Source organism: Nycticebus coucang, chromosome 14 (assembly GCF_027406575.1).
Source record: "Nycticebus coucang isolate mNycCou1 chromosome 14, mNycCou1.pri, whole genome shotgun sequence".
Classification (NCBI taxonomy): Eukaryota; Metazoa; Chordata; class Mammalia; order Primates; family Lorisidae; genus Nycticebus; species Nycticebus coucang.
The window spans coordinates 56,593,026-56,610,668 of NC_069793.1; the positions used below are offsets into that span (position 1 = coordinate 56,593,026).

General features: G+C 50.7%; 2 protein-coding genes across 4 annotated transcripts in view; one reads left to right on the plus strand and one right to left on the minus strand.

Moving 5' to 3' along the window:
- RIC3 (RIC3 acetylcholine receptor chaperone) overlaps positions 1-12,036 on the plus strand; it is an 83,390-nt gene extending 71,354 nt beyond the window's left edge. Inside the window, exon 7 of the transcript XR_008374223.1 lies at positions 11,938-12,036. The gene's annotated coding sequence lies outside the window, so the exon portion shown is untranslated. The remainder of the gene's footprint in view (positions 1-11,937) is intronic.
- Positions 38-17,643, minus strand: part of TUB (TUB bipartite transcription factor) — a 90,521-nt gene continuing 72,915 nt past the window's right edge. For 2 of the 3 annotated variants that reach the window (XM_053561522.1, XM_053561524.1), the window contains exons 2-12: positions 16,237-16,288; positions 15,645-15,807; positions 11,908-12,051; positions 10,535-10,702; positions 9,379-9,500; positions 8,759-8,956; positions 8,353-8,465; positions 7,413-7,530; positions 5,684-5,782; positions 5,318-5,489; positions 38-4,826 (exon numbers count right to left, since the gene is read on the minus strand). In XM_053561522.1, coding sequence (XP_053417497.1) covers positions 4,693-4,826; positions 5,318-5,489; positions 5,684-5,782; positions 7,413-7,530; positions 8,353-8,465; positions 8,759-8,956; positions 9,379-9,500; positions 10,535-10,702; positions 11,908-12,051; positions 15,645-15,807; positions 16,237-16,288 — 1,483 coding nt within the window. In that variant the 3' untranslated portion in view covers positions 38-4,692. The remainder of the gene's footprint in view (positions 4,827-5,317; positions 5,490-5,683; positions 5,783-7,412; positions 7,531-8,352; positions 8,466-8,758; positions 8,957-9,378; positions 9,501-10,534; positions 10,703-11,907; positions 12,052-15,644; positions 15,808-16,236; positions 16,289-17,643) is intronic. The other variant, XM_053561525.1, reaches the window with a different exon arrangement.

Consider the following 17,643-nt stretch of genomic DNA (forward strand, 5'->3'; position numbering starts at 1 on the left):
TGTCTTTCTTATTTTATGAAAAAAGTATACAGAAATGTTGAAACAATTCAAGTTTAATTTGTTGATATATGTCTGTACTTAGACAAACACTAAAATTCTACAACATACATAATGTCAACATGGGAAAATACCGTTTGTCATTGCACATACCAATAAATAAATACATTTGCTTCAGAATACCAAAGAGTTTATTCAAAAAGTCACTTAATAAAAGCACAGTTTTGCAAATTTGTCTAAAACTCCAGATAATGTTGAACAAAAATAAAATGACCACTCCAAAATAGGAAAAGACAATCTTGTGCAAATAGACATAATTTTCTAGGCATTATGAAAAGTGGCTAAATGTGTATTCCCAGCAAGAGAAATGTCACCCATTCTGACCAAGTCCCCTTTGTCACCAAATGCAGGATTAAAGAGACCAGAGTTGGGCTTCCCTTTCTAATGGATTCTAAGTTGCCCTCTAGGAAACACTGTATCTCAGCCTCAACTCCAGCTATGCCTGGACTTTGATATGGGAGGGAGGGACAAGAGCACAGAGGAGGAGAGGGTTGTGATGTCTTTCTTAAGAAAGAAAAAAGGCACAGTGATGAGCTAGAAAAGGTAGTGATGAAAGCAAGGAGTACCTTTCATTCACCCTGAATCCTACAGCAAGCTTTGACAGGTCAACATCTGCGTCTTGCAGTTAAGGAAATGGACCTGGAGATGTTAATGCAGTTTGCTCAACATCACATAGCTATAAAGCACAGTGGCGCTTTCTGTAAAACTAACTTGCTTCTTCATTTGGTTGGAAAATTTAAAAACCAAATTGGTTCCAATACTCCTGCCCCTCCCCCCATATGCTGAGATGACAGAAAATTGCAAACTAGAGGCATGTAAGGAAAGGCAGCTATAAACTCAAACAAGAGCCCATCCCTTGGCCTGTTCCTAGGGGCTGCTACAGGCTTACAAGCCAGGGCCCAGGGCAGTGTACAGTCCCAATTCTGGGTCCTAACTAAAGAACAGTCAGGCCTCAGTCACAGTGCAGGGCACTGCATGAAAGCCAAATCACTCAGCTATCTGGAAAACATGTGCTCTGGGGGCCACCTAACATCCTGAGGTCACACAGGGATGTCACAGCTGTGGCAAGGATTATAGAAAAGGGAAGGCCAGTGTTACAGCAGTAAGGGAACACCTGGAGACCCATCTAGGAGACAGAATTTGTGCTTGCATAACAGAGCTATGGACACAGCTTTCTGGCATCTCCCCTCACTGTAGACTCCATTCTGAACAAAGCCTGGACCTTTTCCTTTGAAATCACCTCTCTTGCTTGTTAAATATAGAGCTACCTCTAAATAAATGCTAGGTTTATTTAGAGAGAAGTGCCCTGCTACTCTCAGAATGAAGAAAAACTCCTGCTTCTGCAGTTGTGTTCTACTTGTTACTGGAGGCGGCCTCCGAAACTTCTCCTACCCTGTGATTATCGCACTCCCTGGCTTCCAACACCCGTCCTCATCATGGGTCTGGACTTCACGTGTCCTTTGAACTAGTGTCGTGATTTTTAAGGCACATTCACTAGATTATGTTCAAATTCATCCAAAAACATACATGTAACATACCAGTTTCTTCAGGGAATGCAGAGTGGGAAGTGAAAAACTTAACTTTCTTGGATGGTATTATCCTCTTGCTCAGAACCCTGGGAGAAAGAGCTGGTAATTTCCCAGATAAGCTTCTGTTCCAAAAGCATGACACAGACAGACAAAATCCACAAGTGATCATGACTACATGCTTATTCTTTTCCTGCTCATCCTTAGAAATGTGATAATAAACCTCAGTTGATTATTTGCTGATTGCCCTTTTCCCCAAATACACACAGACACTCAGACAGACACAGATAGACACAGAGCACCTTGAAGCCGGAAGGAAAGAAAAGCTAGACTTGGAGTAGGGGAATTGAACTTCTCTGCTCTGCAAGAGAAGGTATAGAGTTTGGGGTGTGGCTCCAGGAGGAGTCACAGAGCCAGGAGCAGTTACAGAAAAGCTGCCTAAGACCCCAGCTACCCAACACCTTTAGGGACTGCTCATTCCATATTCAATACACCTGCTCATTCAAGGACCATCTGGGGTAGAGTGCAAAGGGAAATAATTCTTACTATGGGAGAGGCTCACCCAGGTGGTTTCCAGGAGCCTTGGCAGCTTTATGAGTTCTTGAGCCCATGGCCAGGGGTCATGGAAAACCAGCATCACTTGGAGTGGAGTCTTAAGAGCAGACCTTATAAAGCTGGGTTGCAAGCAGGTAATTAAACTGCTTTTGCTTGTCATTCAATACCCAGCAGAGGTTTTTGTTGCTGAGATTACCCTTCTCCATACCCAGGCTAGAAAGCTGGGCCCACATTTCCTGATCCTACCAAAGTATCCAGCCAGTGCCTTTCTATGTACTAAAGGAGAAAGCAGAAGCCAGGAGTTTTTCCATTGTGCTTCTGATTTTTCTACTCTGCTACCAGCAGCCCCTTACCAGCCACACACACTAGAATCCAGAATCAGCTTGTGCTACCTTCAAATCATAGATTCAGAGAATTAGCCTGACCAAACTTTAGAGATCACCTAGTTTCTATCATCTCTAATGTCACTAAGTTGTTCTCTTTTCCTTAATGTCAGGGAAGAAGGGGCCAAACTAGAACTATAGAAATGAGGATGGCACCACAGTATTTCACTAGTCCTGGCAAAGGAAATTCCACTGCCCTCTAGAACTTGACCATATTAACAAAAGCTAATTATTGGAGGGGCCTCTCCCACATGTGTGGCTAAAGCATGGGCAATCCTGCTATAAAACAGGTATGCCTTGCTTTAAGCATTCAACATAGGAAAATTGTGATTGCAAAGAAATGAGAGCACACTACTTCCATTTAAGTCAAAACTCCTTCACCTGTAGAGCTTCACTAACATGTTTAAAGTATGACCTTTATTTTTTCAAAAAATTAATTTCTACTTGGCCTTTCCAAGCATATCTACTCTAAAGCAAGGTACAAACCCTACTGCTTTCCACTGATTTCAGCTCTGTCTGGACAAGAAGCCTCTGGCAGGGTAAATGATAAATGGGCAGGAGCTTGGGCTTAGAGTTCCCAAGCCTGAAGGGAAGACAGTGCCATCCACGGAGAAGTAGCAGTGGCAGTAGAAGGAGCAATCAGGCCCAGCCCCGGAACATTCACACTTGCGCTATCACCCCCAGACAGAGAAATGTGCAGCAGCCTTGCTGACACCTGCTCAAGGTGGAGCAGCCCTTGCGGAGGGGCCAGCCATGGCCAATCCTGTTCAGATGGACATGCAAAAAGCCAGACAACTTTCAACAGGAAACTGCCTGATTTCCTTCTGGAATGGTTTCAGTCTTACACATCAACTCTGACATTTCTAAGTCTCTAAGATCCAGAATCAGAGGAAGTGGGGAGGGCATGCATAAGGCTAGAGAGCCAGAGATGCTAGTGTCTCAGGGGACAGTGGGAACAAAGAAATCAGGGAATTTGATATTCTGAACTCTGCCATTAACCAGTGAGGTGATCCAGGGAAAATCCCATTTTCCGGTGTGATTGACGTAAAGTGACATGGTTATACTAATTGATCCCTAAGGGTCCTACCACCTCTCTCTAATCTCTCGTGGTTCTAAAATATTCCCTCCCAAGAAGAATCACACATAGAGGCCCTAACCAACCACAGTTTGGCTGACAGCAGTGGGAAGTGGGTCTCTCCAGAGAGAGAGGAGATTGTTCTGGAGCATACCATGGTTTGGGAATGGTGCTTTGCCTGTAAGAACCCTAGGCATGCCTAGCTGTGTGCATTTGGGCTGGTGAACTGGACCCCATCTACGTTTTCTAGGGGTTGTGCTGGGGCTGCTCAGCAGAGAGCTCCTGGGGCAGTTGACAGGGCTGCCAAGACAACCCCAATCCAGGGAGCCTGTTCATGCACCTCCTTTGTGCTGATCCTGTATCCTGCAGGCCTCATGCTAAGACATTTGGCCTTGAGAGCTAGGTTCCCACCGCTTCTGCGAGCACAGAGAAAACCTGGAGAAATCGAATGTGCTAGAACAATAGGCCCTAGCTGATTCCCATAGCCACAGATAGCCAGGCCTCACAATCTGGCAAGGTCCTGCCACTCACCTGTCCCTACCATCCTCCTAACTTCTTTTAAGCCTGGTCGTGGCCTTTTGAAGTTAGGGGGCTTTCTGCAGCTGTTATGGGTCAGACTCAGCCACCGCCCCCTTTGCTATGTAAAGTTAGTATGTCCTACACACACACTGTGCCCCTACCTGTTGTGGTGCCTGTCGTCATCTGACTCCTGGGCCCCAGCAGCCCTGTATTGTGCTTCCTTCTACCCATACCTCTCTCAGCCTTCCCAGCTGAAGAGGTTGCTCAGCTTGGCAAACACGACTCCAGCACAATACTAACCCAAGAGCAGGGTGGGCAGTTTCATCTTGGGGCACAGACAGAATTACTTTTGTCCCTTCATACCCACCCAGCCACTCGCTGCTACTCCCCTGCCTCAGCAACAGAGACAGAGGAGCCAGTTCCTGGCTGGCTGGACCAAGGAGCCCACAGAGGGCCACAGCTTCATCTGGCAGAAGGCCTATGTACAGAGGGTAGGCAGGGCTGTCTCCGCAGACAGGCAGGCAGGCAGGCGAGCTCCGCTCCAGGCTGGGCAACCCCAAAGGGCACGAGGAGGCCTCTACTCACAGGCCAGCTTGCTGTCAAAGCTGGATAGGGCAATGGCAAAGGCCTGCAGCGCACACAGCGGGTAGTTGTAATCCATGGTGAATACGTCCTCTGCTACCCGGCCAAACTGCATCACGATGTAGTCCGCTGGGACCAGGCACAGGCATGGACGGAGAAGGAAACAGAAGGACAGAGCGGGAACGGTCGGGATAGGGAAGGACAGACAGACAGCCAGACCACAAGAGGGAAGAAAAAGCAATAAGCATAGATGCCAAGGGAATCCCCAAGGAGGTAAAACCAAGGTCAGTTGGGAAAAGTGGCAGGAGAGAGGCAGCAAAGGAGAAAGTGAGATGCGTACAAACATCAGGAGACAGAGAAGAGGAGGAAAAGTCCATTTAAAGGCTATTCCCAATCCTGAGACTCTGCTGAGTTTACAGAATCTAGAACCAGGGCTCCAAACAAGGTTCTTCCAGGGCCTCCCAGTCATTATGTTTAGAAAGTTCTTTACAGCTAATCTAAGCCATACAGCTCATGTCCCTGAACTCTACACACCGTAGGCAGGGCTAGGTGAGCTGAACTCTAAGCTAAGGGCCCCAGATATCATGTGGACAGTAATAAGCAGGGGAAGAAGCACTCACGGTCATTGCCATGGATGATTTGGAAGTTCTTCACAGAGGCTTGTGTGACGCGCCCATGGAAGTTGAGTACGTAGGACTGGGTGTCGTCATTCCACACAGGTGTCTTGTTTTGCAGTTCGATGATACTCTCGGTGTTCTTATTCTGCCAGCGTGCTAGCAGTGTCTCATGCTCCTGGGAGGGCAGCCTCACTGAGCCTGGTCCAGGCCTTACCACCATGACCACCCCAAAGAACATATGTCCCAGGAATGGGGGTCCTTAGATTTCCCTAGATCTCCACATAAACACACCAGCTGCAGTTCTGGCCTTAGGCGCTCACACACAGGCTACAATGATGGGGAAGGGGCAGGGATGAGACAAAGACTCACGTTGCGGGGGCGGATAGACACTCTCTCGTGAACCATGTTCATGCCTGGGACAATCACACTCATCTTCCGAGGCCCCTTGAAGCCTAAGACATTTGTCTCCTGGGAAACAGAGAGAGAACTCAACACTGCACAGCTGAGGAGTCCACTTATCTACTGGAGAGACTAGGGAAGGGAGTACCTAGGAAGAGCTGGTCTCACCATCTCCACTTGGAAGTCTAATAGGCATCTCTAAACTTAATGTGTCCAGAATTGAGCTCTGGAATCTCTACTTTGCCAAACTAGTTCTTCTTACAGTTTTCCTTGCTTCTGTTAACAGCAACTCAGTTCTTCCATTTGTTTGAGCAAACTACTTGGAGCCGTACTTGACTCTTCTCTTTTATACCCTACTTCTCATCCCTCAGCTATTTCTGTCAGCTCTACCTTTTAATTATGCCTAGAATTCCAGCACTTCCACCACTCTCTCAATGGGAACACTATAGCAGCCTTTAACTGGACTGACTCCTTGTTTCTGTCCTTTGTCCCCCTACCCCCTTTCCATCATCTGTCCTCAACAGCAGCAGGTGGTCCTCCCCCTGCTCAAAACTAAAACTAAAACTAAATCAGATTGTCCTCCCCCTGCTCAAAACCCCCACGGACCCCCAGCTTGCTCAGGGTGAAAGGTAGAGATGCGACTCTCCCTGCCAGGCCTCACATAATATGACCCCATCGTCTCACTCCATTCCCCCTGTATTCTCATGCATTCACTCATTCCTCCTTCATGCCAGGCTTGCTGTGTCCCCCAGACATGTCCATGGCTGGCTTTAACTTCTTTCTGGACTTTACTCAAGAGCTACCTCAGTGAGGCCCTTCCTGACATCTTTCCTATCGTCTCATGTACACTGTGACATTTCATATCTCACCTTCCCTACTTTTTCTTCTTGGCATTTATCAAGAACATATTTATTTCACTTAAACAGGGTGGACCACCCTCGATAGCTATTTTATAGCTTGTCTGTTCTACTACAGTTTTAAGTCCCATAAAGGTATAAATTTATGTCTGTTCACTCCATTCTTAGTTCCCCAAACTACTCCTGGAAAATAGTTGGGCTCATTAAGTACTTAAAAGACAAGATTCAGGCTACCTCCCCCAACTGACCAGCAGGTGGCACCATCGGAACATACAAAAATAGCCGTGGCGTCCCAAAAGCCTCCAAGTGCCACTGCCAAGGTTGATGGGGGCAACCATCCTTCATTTTAAACATGAGGAAACTGCTGTTCAAAGAAGTAGAGTTAGCCCCTATATTTAGATTACATTGTATTCGGTTATGAACTGCATGATGTTACCAAGTGACTCAACCTCTATGCTTCAGTTTTGTCATCTGTAAGAAAATAGGATCTACCTTTTAGGTTGAGCATTTGGTGAGATGATTATGCAGAGGGCCTATAACTCATGTAGGACCTGCCATTCTGGATTTGGAAAATGCACAAAAAAGACCTAAGCCTCCTGCCTCCTCCTGGCCAGGAGATTCCTGGGCAGACCCAGATGGCCAGTGGTGGTATGAGCTCTGAAAACAGAAGAAGTAGAGGGCCCGAGCCCCTGTCCCAGGCAGGGGTCACTCTACAGAAGACAGGCCCTCTCTACACATTCTTTTCTGCCCACCAAGATGGATGGGATGACCCAGATCAAGCAACAAGTCCTGGGTTTCATGCCTAACTTGGAAGACCAGAGACCCAGGAACCCAGTACTCACATAGCACACAGCTGCCAACTCCTGACGCAATGTCCCACTTTCTAGAGTAGAAGATGATGCCTTCTGAGGGTTGACTCCATTGTCATAAATGGTGAACTTGGTGCCCATCAGGTTGGACCTGAAGGGAAGGTACAATCAATATGGGGCCATGCACCATCTAGATGCCCCAGGGCAGGGAACATAGTTTGCCCTATGAGGCACCTGCAAAGCATTCTGGGCTGGGGCAGGAGCCAACCCAGGGGCTCGCTGTTCACTGAATCCACATTTTTGAAGGTACTTTGTGGGCAGAAGGCCCAGACTTGCTCTGAGAAGACTCACAGGGCATCTCAGTTCAGTGAGGGCAATTCAGGGAGGTAAACTAGGAAGGAGGTTTCCCTGGAGGAATCAGGGTGTTCCCTTCATGGAGAGCAAGCAGAATAGTGTCTGTGAAGACTGTAGCACAACCTGTCCCATCCAGCCTCATTCCCAGCTTTAGCTCCTTACCTCACCTCTAGTGATGTTTCCCAAGGCTGGTGCTCTGTTCTTCAGCCCCTCCCTGCTAAGACTTAGCTTAGAGCCTTCCTCCCTCTCCCTCCGAACCCCAAAATTGCTGCCATTCTTCCTCAAGGGCTTACTCAGCCCTGTCTCTTGGCACTGCCAAGGTAGTGAGGCAGCGCTTCCATGGTGGCCTGCATTATCCGTGACATCCTGGAGGTTGATCCATCATGCCTAGCGGACCTGTACCCACCTACCTGGGAGTAACTTACAGTTGGGACCCTTCTCTAAGTCTGGCTCTAGGCTGGGCAAAGACCTGGGCCTAAGGTTGGATCTGGTGAAGAGAGTGGATCCTGGTACAGGATCCAATCCTAGCCTAGATCTACTTCAGGGACACAAGGTGCCCTCTACAAACAGGCTGCCTGTGCTCCTCCCCACACCCTGCTTCCTGGGGGAGCCCTGGTACCGCAGTTTCCCGATGTAGCTGTCCCCTCCTCGAGACAAGTCTGTTGGGTCCACAGAGATGAGGTAATTAGAAGTTTTACTCTTCTTTCTCTTCCTTCCCGCCAGAAGGAACACCTTGGAGAGTGGAGCAATGTCACAATCCAGAGCTGGTCTCTGGTCAGCACACAATCACAGGGGCCACTCACACACCACACTCACACGAGTGACTCTCCCTGGTGTCAACTCCCAAACACACATGTGCACACACACAAATGCACTGGTACACACACAGAGGTACGCAATGGCCAGGCACAGAGCCTGTTTCTTGGGGAACTGAGAAGTGTTGGATCTGAGGTCTGCAGTCACATTCTAGACTGCAGTACCTCCAGCCTGTCCCAGATAGAAACACATGCCCACACCAACTTCACCTTCTTCCCATCCTCACGGTCCAAGTGCAGGAAGTAGGTGGGGTACATGCCCCGGTCCATCCCCTTCTTGTCCCTTGTGATGCGGCATTTGATGGTGATACCCTGGGGGGCTGGCCTCAGTGCAAACTCCTCGAGATCCTGGACCTCAACATCCAATGGTTGCTCTGGGGCTGTTGGGCTGGGGGCTGAGGCTGCCTCCTATGGGGAGAGAGTGGAAGCCTGAGCCCCAGAGACCCTAAGGAGACAAAACTGGTGATCTGGGGTCCAAACCTACTTCCTGATGTGGTGGTAGTGGTGGGAGATATGGCAGGATCCCTGAGCAGTGGGCCTGAACATCCTGGCCTGAGTCAGGAGCTGTCTTCCTAGCCTGTCCCTCTCCTCAGTCCCAGAGGTCATCCTGCCCAACTCCAGCTCTCCTCAGCCCCCTGGCCTGGCTGAAGACATTAGGAGGGAGGGTAGAAGGGTCCAGCCACAGTCTTGACAGGCATCTAGGTCTAGCCCTGGCCCCAGAAGAGCCAGCTCCCCATCATTTCTTCACACATTCTCCACCTCCAATTTGGACGAGCAGCCTCTGCACACTGCCATCTCGCTCCTGCTACCAATAAAAGCTCCTTACTCACCCGGGTGGACTTCCTGCTAGTAGCAGAGCTGGGGCGAGTGTTGCTATTTAGCTGGGAGGAGCTGGAGCTGTTCTCATCCTCGTCCTCTTCTTCCTCTTCAAAGCTCATGCTGCTGGAGATGCCTGGGCCCAGGAAAGAGAACAGGAAAGGGTGAGTGAGTGGAAAGTCTGTCCTGAAACACACGTAGACACTCACATTCACAGACCCACACTTACACACACATATTCACGTTCACAAATATATTCCTACATGTGTACAGACATACACAAAGACACACATTCTCTTGGGTGCACACATTAGCTGGGGCTGGTCATAATCCTCAGGATACGGTCCCACCACCCAGTCTCAGCTCAGTCACTGCATCAGCCCCTCCTAACAGTCAAACTGGCACTGTCTTCCACATATCAAGGCCCGTACTGAGCTGACCCTGCACTGGGAAGCTCTGTTTCTGACTCTGGGCCTGCTAGAAGCCCTGACTGGCACAGGCCATAGAATCTGCCAGGAAACAGTCCTCACCTCCTTACTTAGCCCACCTCTTCCCCCCAGCCTGCCTTGAGCTCTGTCTCAGCTGTTCTGCCCCTACCCTCCCCCACCTAGAGTGCCACCCCTATCCCTGAGTTGTCTCAGTAGCCCTTTCTCCAAGAAGCCATCCTTGATTAGATTCCCAGAATGTGTGTGGCACTGCTAGGCTTCTTCCTCTGCCACCATGCACCAGGGTCCCCCTACAGCAGGGCTCCTGGTGGGGACACTGGGCAGCTTATTTCCAGGGAGGTTCTGCCCTGCCTGGCATCCTGGTTTTGCTCCCCTAGTGTAGCAGACACATGGAGTACTTTTTATAAAAGGAGTTTTTCTAAGGAGCAGAAGGGAAAGCAAATCTGCCCCCAAATTAGCCTCCCTGGGCGTAGGAGATAAAGGTGGGGCAGGGGTAGGGAGACAGGGCTGGGCTATGGGTTGGTTACCTCAGTTGACACTTCCTTCAATTTGGCCTTATCAGGGGCCCCTGCCCATAAGTTTCTCATTTGTCTCCAAGTGTGCCCCCTATCCCGCATGGCCAGGGAGGGCTGGAACACAGGGAGGCCATGCTCCCAGAGAAAGATGCATCTGAGAACCTGGGGATGAGCTTTGAAGGGTGTCATTGGGCCCCCACAGGGCTCACCCTTCCTTTGCATCGTGGCACGGAGATCCTGCCCGCTGGGCTGAGTGCCCCCACCAGCTGCCGTCTCCCCTGCGTCCTGGGCGTGGTCTGACTGGCCCACAGTCAGGATCTGCACCGCACCTTGGGCCTCAGACTTGTCTTCTGCCAGTGCTGCTGGCTGGCTGGTGCCTGCAGGCCATGGACACTCCTGAGTTACATCCAGGAGGAGAAGGGAAGGGCCTGGATTCTTAGACATCCATGAAGAGGGTGAAGGATGAATGGGAAGACCCTCTGCAAAACTTTACTTGCAAAATTGATTTTTAAAAGACTAATGATTGCTGTTAGCCTGTTAGCAACTAATAAGCTGTTAAGGGATGTGGGCTTCGTTTCTTCTGCTCTTCCCCCATATTAATCGCTGAGTGTTGGTTTGAAACACCCACATCCTTAAGGCAGACAGTAGCCATCTGCAAAACCAACTGCACAGTGGAAAAAACATGACAGAGAACAAGAATTGATCCAGACCGTAGCCGAGGTCAACAGTGGTCTCAGACATGGCCAGCTACAAGTTATCCACGCTGTTGTTCTCTCTCTCTCTCTCTCACACACACACACAGTAACACACATATCATTAAAAACACATGGGGACCCTTGCAAAAGACTGTGGTTGGCACACACTCTCCTTCTTAAGTAAACGATCTCCTATCCCACATTGACTTTCCTGCCCAAGTCAATGCTGAGCTATGCCCAGAGGGCTGGGCCAGATCCAGAAGCCCATGGACTCTGCCACATCACTGTCCAACCACGACCCAGTGGCTTGGACTGTGGAAATTACTACCCATGAATAAGGTTTGAGGAAACTGGGGATCTAGCCAGGAGACAGGACTCAGGGCAAGGGCCACCATCATTGTCACTGATCTCTAAGGATCCCTTTTGGAGAGAGAGGAGCAGAGGGAACAGACTGATCTGTGGCCCAAAGGGTGCAATCAGGACTAAAGTAGGTTGTTGCAGGAAGCCCATATCACGAGAAGGAGCTGTTATTGCTGCACAAGGATGGGGCAGGCTGCCTGGGAGGCACAGAGCCTCCACTGAAAGGAATGTCTTCACCCTGGCTGAGTGACATCCTGGAGGGGTCAGGATAGAAGGTACTCAGGCCAAGGTAGGGTGGACCTTGACTTCACTTGACTTCGTGAAGTTGACTTGACTTCACTTCCTGGGCGCCCACAGGCAAGCCCAGGCACACCATGACCTAGATGAAGCCTGTTAGCCAGCTGAATGCCAGTCCTTGTCTTCCCCGAGGCTACTCATCCCATCCCTCACCTCCAACTCAGGAGAGGCCAGGCCTACTGGGGGCGGTGGGGGTGGGGTGCTGCAGAGGAGGCAAGAAGGCAGCTAACCTTTGTGCTTTCCCTTCTTCTCCTTTCTAGAGGCCCCACCCTGGCCCCCTGCTGTGGTTGCTGCCTTGGTTCTCTTGGCTGAGGCTGGTGCTGTGGGATGGGCGGCTCCCAGCTGCACAATGGTGAGTGAGTCGGCCTCTTGAACTGCTCAGGAGAGGAGAGAGAGAGAACAGAATTGGACACCGGGTGAGACCAGAGCTCCCATTTGAACAGTTGCCAGCAGAGCATTTCTCAACCCCTGCCCCCTTGACACCTAACCCCCAAGCCCTACTGGGGCTCCTGTACCCCCTTCCAGGCCCACTTGCATTTCTACCAAGTAAAGATCCTAGGGCAGGCCCAGCCAGGAGATGGCACCCCAGCCTACTATAATCAGGTCAACAGCCAGGCCAAAACTGATCAGCCAAGAAGCAGAGCAATCACAGTTCTGGGGCAGCAAACTGTTCTGAGCCTGGACAGGGAGGGGGCCCCTGATCTCTGAGCATGTGGGTCATGGAAGACAGGGGAGGAAGAGAACAAAGGCTGCATCTTACAGAAGAGACTACAACTGGGGCAAGTGTTCCAGGGAGCTACATGGGAGGATGGCCCAGGGTCCCTGGCTGTAGGGGCACTCTGAGGAAGGACAACTCTGAGATACAAGGAACTACACACGCCAACACTGAGCACTCAGAAGGGTCACAGCCAGTGGCCTCCAAAGCCTCCTGTAGAATTGCTCAAAATCCTTGAGTGGTTTCTTAATGTTCTCAAGATGAAGACCAACATTCCCTCCCTTCCCCTTGGTCTAATCACACACACCAGGCTCTTTCAGCGCCTTGCACATACTGGACCCCTCTTGCCACAGGGCCCTTGCTCTAGCTGTTCCTGTTGCCTGCACCACCCTCCTCTATGTGACTAACTCCTACTCACCCTGCAGAGTTCAGCTCAGGCATCACTTCCTGAGAGAAGCCATCTCTGATTCCCTTGAGTGGGCGTTTTGTCATCTACTCACAGAGCCTGGCTTCTTTCCATAAAGTGCACCTATGACCATCTGTCAAACACTGTAAAGTCCATGAAAGCAGAGACCACACACCCATTTGTGCTCACCTGGGACCACCGCACTATGTTAGTCCCTGATCCACAGCCTAACACAAAATAGGCCCTCCATAAATATTTGAGAAAGGAATGAATCTGTAACATAAATGAGCACAGCCAACAACAGGCCAGAAGCTTTACCAGGATAAACCGCCATCTCGAATGTATTTAAACTCCCTCATTTTCCTCACAGAATAATCTCTCTGTATTTAACACCAATGGCCAGCAGAGGGCAGAGCAGGAGGCAGTGGCCTTAGGACACCAGTTCCCAGGCTTGCCAGGTATGTGTGTGCAGCAGCCTCCCCAGGGCTCTGTCCACCACTGGGAGCTGGATGAAGACTGGGCCCCTAGAGAAGCAGCATGCACCTCCAGAAGTCAAATATCACATGTTCAAATGTCCTTTGTGGGCAAGGCCCAGGCTGGTTGGGAATCTCAGCAGGAAACAGCCATCAGTTGATTTTGGACTCTGGAACACACCATGGCTCCTTCACTTTCCAAAGCCCTCAGACAGAGACCTTCCCTCATTTTATAGTAGATGAAATGACCCAGAGTGGGTGAGTGGCTTGCCCACAGTCATAAGTGAGCAGGTAAAGCTGGCAGTGGCACAACCAGAGATTATCTTCTGACTTCAGCCCTACACTCTCCCCAGAGGCGCTTCTTCTCTCCCTGCCTGGCCGCACCTGCCACTCACAAAACACCTGCCAAAATGACTGCACATCAATGATGTCTCAGGATGTTGGCCTCTGGCACAAACTGGCAGGGCCCAGAGTGCTGGGCACAGGCTCTCCCTATGCACAGCCTTGAATGGTCAGGTGCCAGGGGTAGTGAGGCCAGGCTCCTGGGGACCCCCAAACAGGCTGCCTTCCCTGCAGGGCACACTACTATCCCCAGACAGTTCTCAGAGGAAGTGGGGGAGGTGGCTGCCAGGAAAGGGGGAACAGGGCCCGTTCTATGCGGAATAGCTGGGATGAGGTCCTTGTCCCCTTTTCTAAAGGGCCTCTGGAGTAGAGTATAGATACACTGGGTATGGCCTAGGGAGGAACTGACATACATGCAGGGGAATTCAATGAAAGAGCTTCTTATCAAGAAGACAACGTACTACGGTGGAAGGACCATTTGGAGTCTGACAGGCCTGAGCACAAAGACTAGCCCCATTGTCCACTAGCAGTGTACCGTGAGCAAGTCACTGAACCTCTCAGAGCCCATGTCCTTATGGAGCATGTGAAAACACTGGGTTACTATTCGGAGGAAAGGAGATAACGCAGGTAAAGCATCTCAAGCTGTGCTGAGCCGCTGGCAATGCCCAAAGATAGCTTTTACTGTAGGAACTAAGTGGGTTCCTCAGAGGGCAGGAGCACACACAGGGACTGGGCTCACACAGTGTGCCAAGCGGGGCACCAGGTGAATGAGACTCAATCACTACCTTCTGAGGCACAGAAGAGGGAGCCTGGAGAGCTCAGGGCTGTGTTAGAGGAACACGGAAAACAACCAGGAACACTAGGGCAGGGGCTAGGCCAGCAGTTAGAACAAGGGCAGCCCCAGAGGTGCAGCCACTCTCCACAGTTCAGAGTGGCTGTTGGTTCCAGGTCACAGATGGGCTACTGAAGAGGGGAGGTGCCATGGTTGCTTAGGTTCTTCCCAACTGCAAGGGCCAGATGCGAAAACCTCTTTGGAGGTATTCCTTGATGACGGGGCTGCCTAGTTTACTGACACCAGCAGGGGGCAGTGGTGAGTGAATCTAAGTACCTCTTTTTTTTTTTTTTTAATTAAGTCTTTTGTACATAGATCACAAATACATTTATGCCAATTTCAGTGTGTTGGTTATTTGTACAAATTGGAGTGCTTACATCACACTAATCAACATACCTTTCACCTCATTTACCCAATTACAGCATTAGGACATTTGTGTTCTACACATGATAGATAGAACTTGTACTTGCAATGTGCTTCATAGCTACCCACGTCTTTCAAGCTGAAAGACCAACCCTCAGTCTGGCCTAGGGTACTCTCACCCTAACCTAAGCAGAAGGAAGCCTCCGAGAGCAGGGATACAACAAAGCCACCCTCACCCCCAGGACAAGCTGCAGAAACCCCTCCAAGTGGGCTCTGCTGAGAACTGGAGTAAGGACGGGAGCTGGAGGCTGTAGATCACTACAGCTCTAAGCAATTGTGAGCAGGGGTCAGGGACCTGCAGGTCAGACTGAGGGTGCAGGGAGCTCAGGGAAGGAAAGAAATGGGTGTCCCCAGAGGCACTAGCTGGTGTGACGCAGGCTGGTGAGAGAGAGATTTCTCTTAGGAGGTGGCATCCTGGCAGGGCTCCTGCCCTCAGTAAAATGCTCCAGATCAGAAACTGGATTTTTGAACTCCTGGATCCATAAGATTTTGTATCTTTTGGACTGAAGCACCTGACTCAGATGACAGCTTGTACACATGGCTAGAGCCCGAGGCTATAGGTCCCAGCTTCCCTCCACCCACCCAACTCATGGTCGCAGCTGGGCTGGAAGCCACACTCAGCCTGGGGATGGGCACACGCTGACAGAGCCAGCCCCTCACCTGCCCAAGTTGGCAGCAAGTCCCTGAGGGGTTCCCCAAAGCAGTGCCGGGATGTGGAGCCACAGTGCAGGGGTCTCCCCGGGTTGGCTGTCCCTGGAGCGGCAGGCAGGGTGTACCTTGGTAGCTGGTGGTGCTGCTGCTGCTGAGGTAGGACTCCACCAAGGGGGCGTGCTCCTCCGACTGCCGGGCCCGCCGGCTCCTGGGCCTCCCATCTGCGTTGGCCTGCACCATCAGGGGCTCCTGACGCTTCTTCTTCTGCTTCTGCTCCAACAGGGCTCGCTGTGGGGACATAGGGCAGGTACAGAGACTGGCTGACTCACTGCATCCACCAGGACAGATAGGTTCCCAAGCTTGGACCAGAGATACAGCCTTGCTTGTTTGGTTGGGTTACAGTGGGATCCACCGGGCACTCCAGGCCAAGGCTCTATGTCCTTGGAGCCTTGAGACCTGGGGTCCATGAAAGGGAGGCAAAACTCGGCCCATGTGGAAGGATCACAGCATAGACATTCAGCCCTTCAACTGTGGTCACCCTGGCTGCCTGCCTGGCAGGAGCCCCCTGTATCATGCCAGAATTAATACTGAGCTGGTAAAGGAGAGGACACACCTCTTCCTCCAGGTAGATCTCCTTTCTCTGTCAGACAGGATCACCTAGGGAAGAGGGATAGCCCAACCCAGACTGCCCTTCCACCCAGCCCCAACCTCACTCACCTGCCGATCAAGCTTCTGCTGTCTCAAGTTGCTGCCCTCATCATCTAAGACACTGCAGAGGGAGAAAGAATTGTTCAGGGCCTGCCCACCAGGTGCCAGGATGTAGCCTAGAGCCCACCCCAACCACATCTGGGTCCTTTAAACCCCTCCCCCATCATGGCTCCTGGGACTCAGTGAGCTCAAATGGCAATGGAGGAAGGGTAAGGGCTGCCCTCTGGGAACCAGCTTGAGTTGCCACTTTGGGACTTATCTCCTGCTAGGATCCCTGTTGCCCAAGGACTTCCCTGCTGGCCTGGCTGCAGTAACTGCAGGACAAGACCCTTCCATCAGATCCCTGTATAGGGCCGGGCTTGACTGAAATCCAGGACAACCCACAAGCTAGACCCAAGGCCAGACTTCAACCCAGGGGCCTGCTCCTATGGGGATCTCTGCTTTTCATGCCTTTTCACCATTTCTGGAGGAGGCTGGGTCCTCTGGGGTAGATCCTGTCCCTATCCATTCAGAAAAAACTTCTATCTATCTAGGTGGGCAGAATGGAGGTGTTAACACTGTGTATCCTGCTTCCCCACTTAAAGAGGACAGAGGGTCCCTCCTTCTCATTTGGGAGAGTGAAGCTAAAAAACCACCGAGTCCCTCATTGCAGGGCTTGAGCTAGGTAGGTATGTCTGCATTGTGGACATAATCCATCAACACACAACCCCGGAACCAGACATCAGGTCTTCCTTGGGCACAGACATGGCACAGGCAGCACAGGGGACATCAAATACTTAAACCCACAAGTCTTGAGATAGACAGCCTCATCTAACTCAGTCTGGGCCTGTCTCATAGGAAGGCAAAGCACAAGCAGGGAGCTAGTAACTCAAAACTGCTTAGCGTTCTTGCTAGTCCAAGACATATACACAAGACCTAGGCCCAAATTCTGTAAAAGCCAAGGTCAGGACAGCTGTATGGGGTGAAGTTGGAGCCTGAGGATCTAAGCTCTGGGAAGCCCCAAGCAGCCCTGGCCCAGTGATGCCAAAGCCTACTCCTGAGCCAGACCTGTGTGTGGATGCTTGCACAGACATGCCTGGGTATGTCAAATTTGCTAAGGCAGTAAGGAAGCACGTGAGTGTATCTCGTGTGCTTACACACACATGAAGATGCCTGTGTAAGAAGTGGATGTGCCTGGGTGAAGGTGAATACAGTCTGTGTGCCAGGTGGAGAGATGAGATTGAACCACCCAAGGACAAGATGAAGCCATTTCCGCCCTCTCCTGACAGTGCTTTCCAGCTGGAACAGTCATTGACCTACATGTCTCTTAAACTACCCGTGTCTCTGAGGGAGCCAACCTGAGGATGGAAGGACATGTCCACATTGCAGACTGCCCATCTCCTTTGCCACAACCTATGAGGATTATGCATATATTTT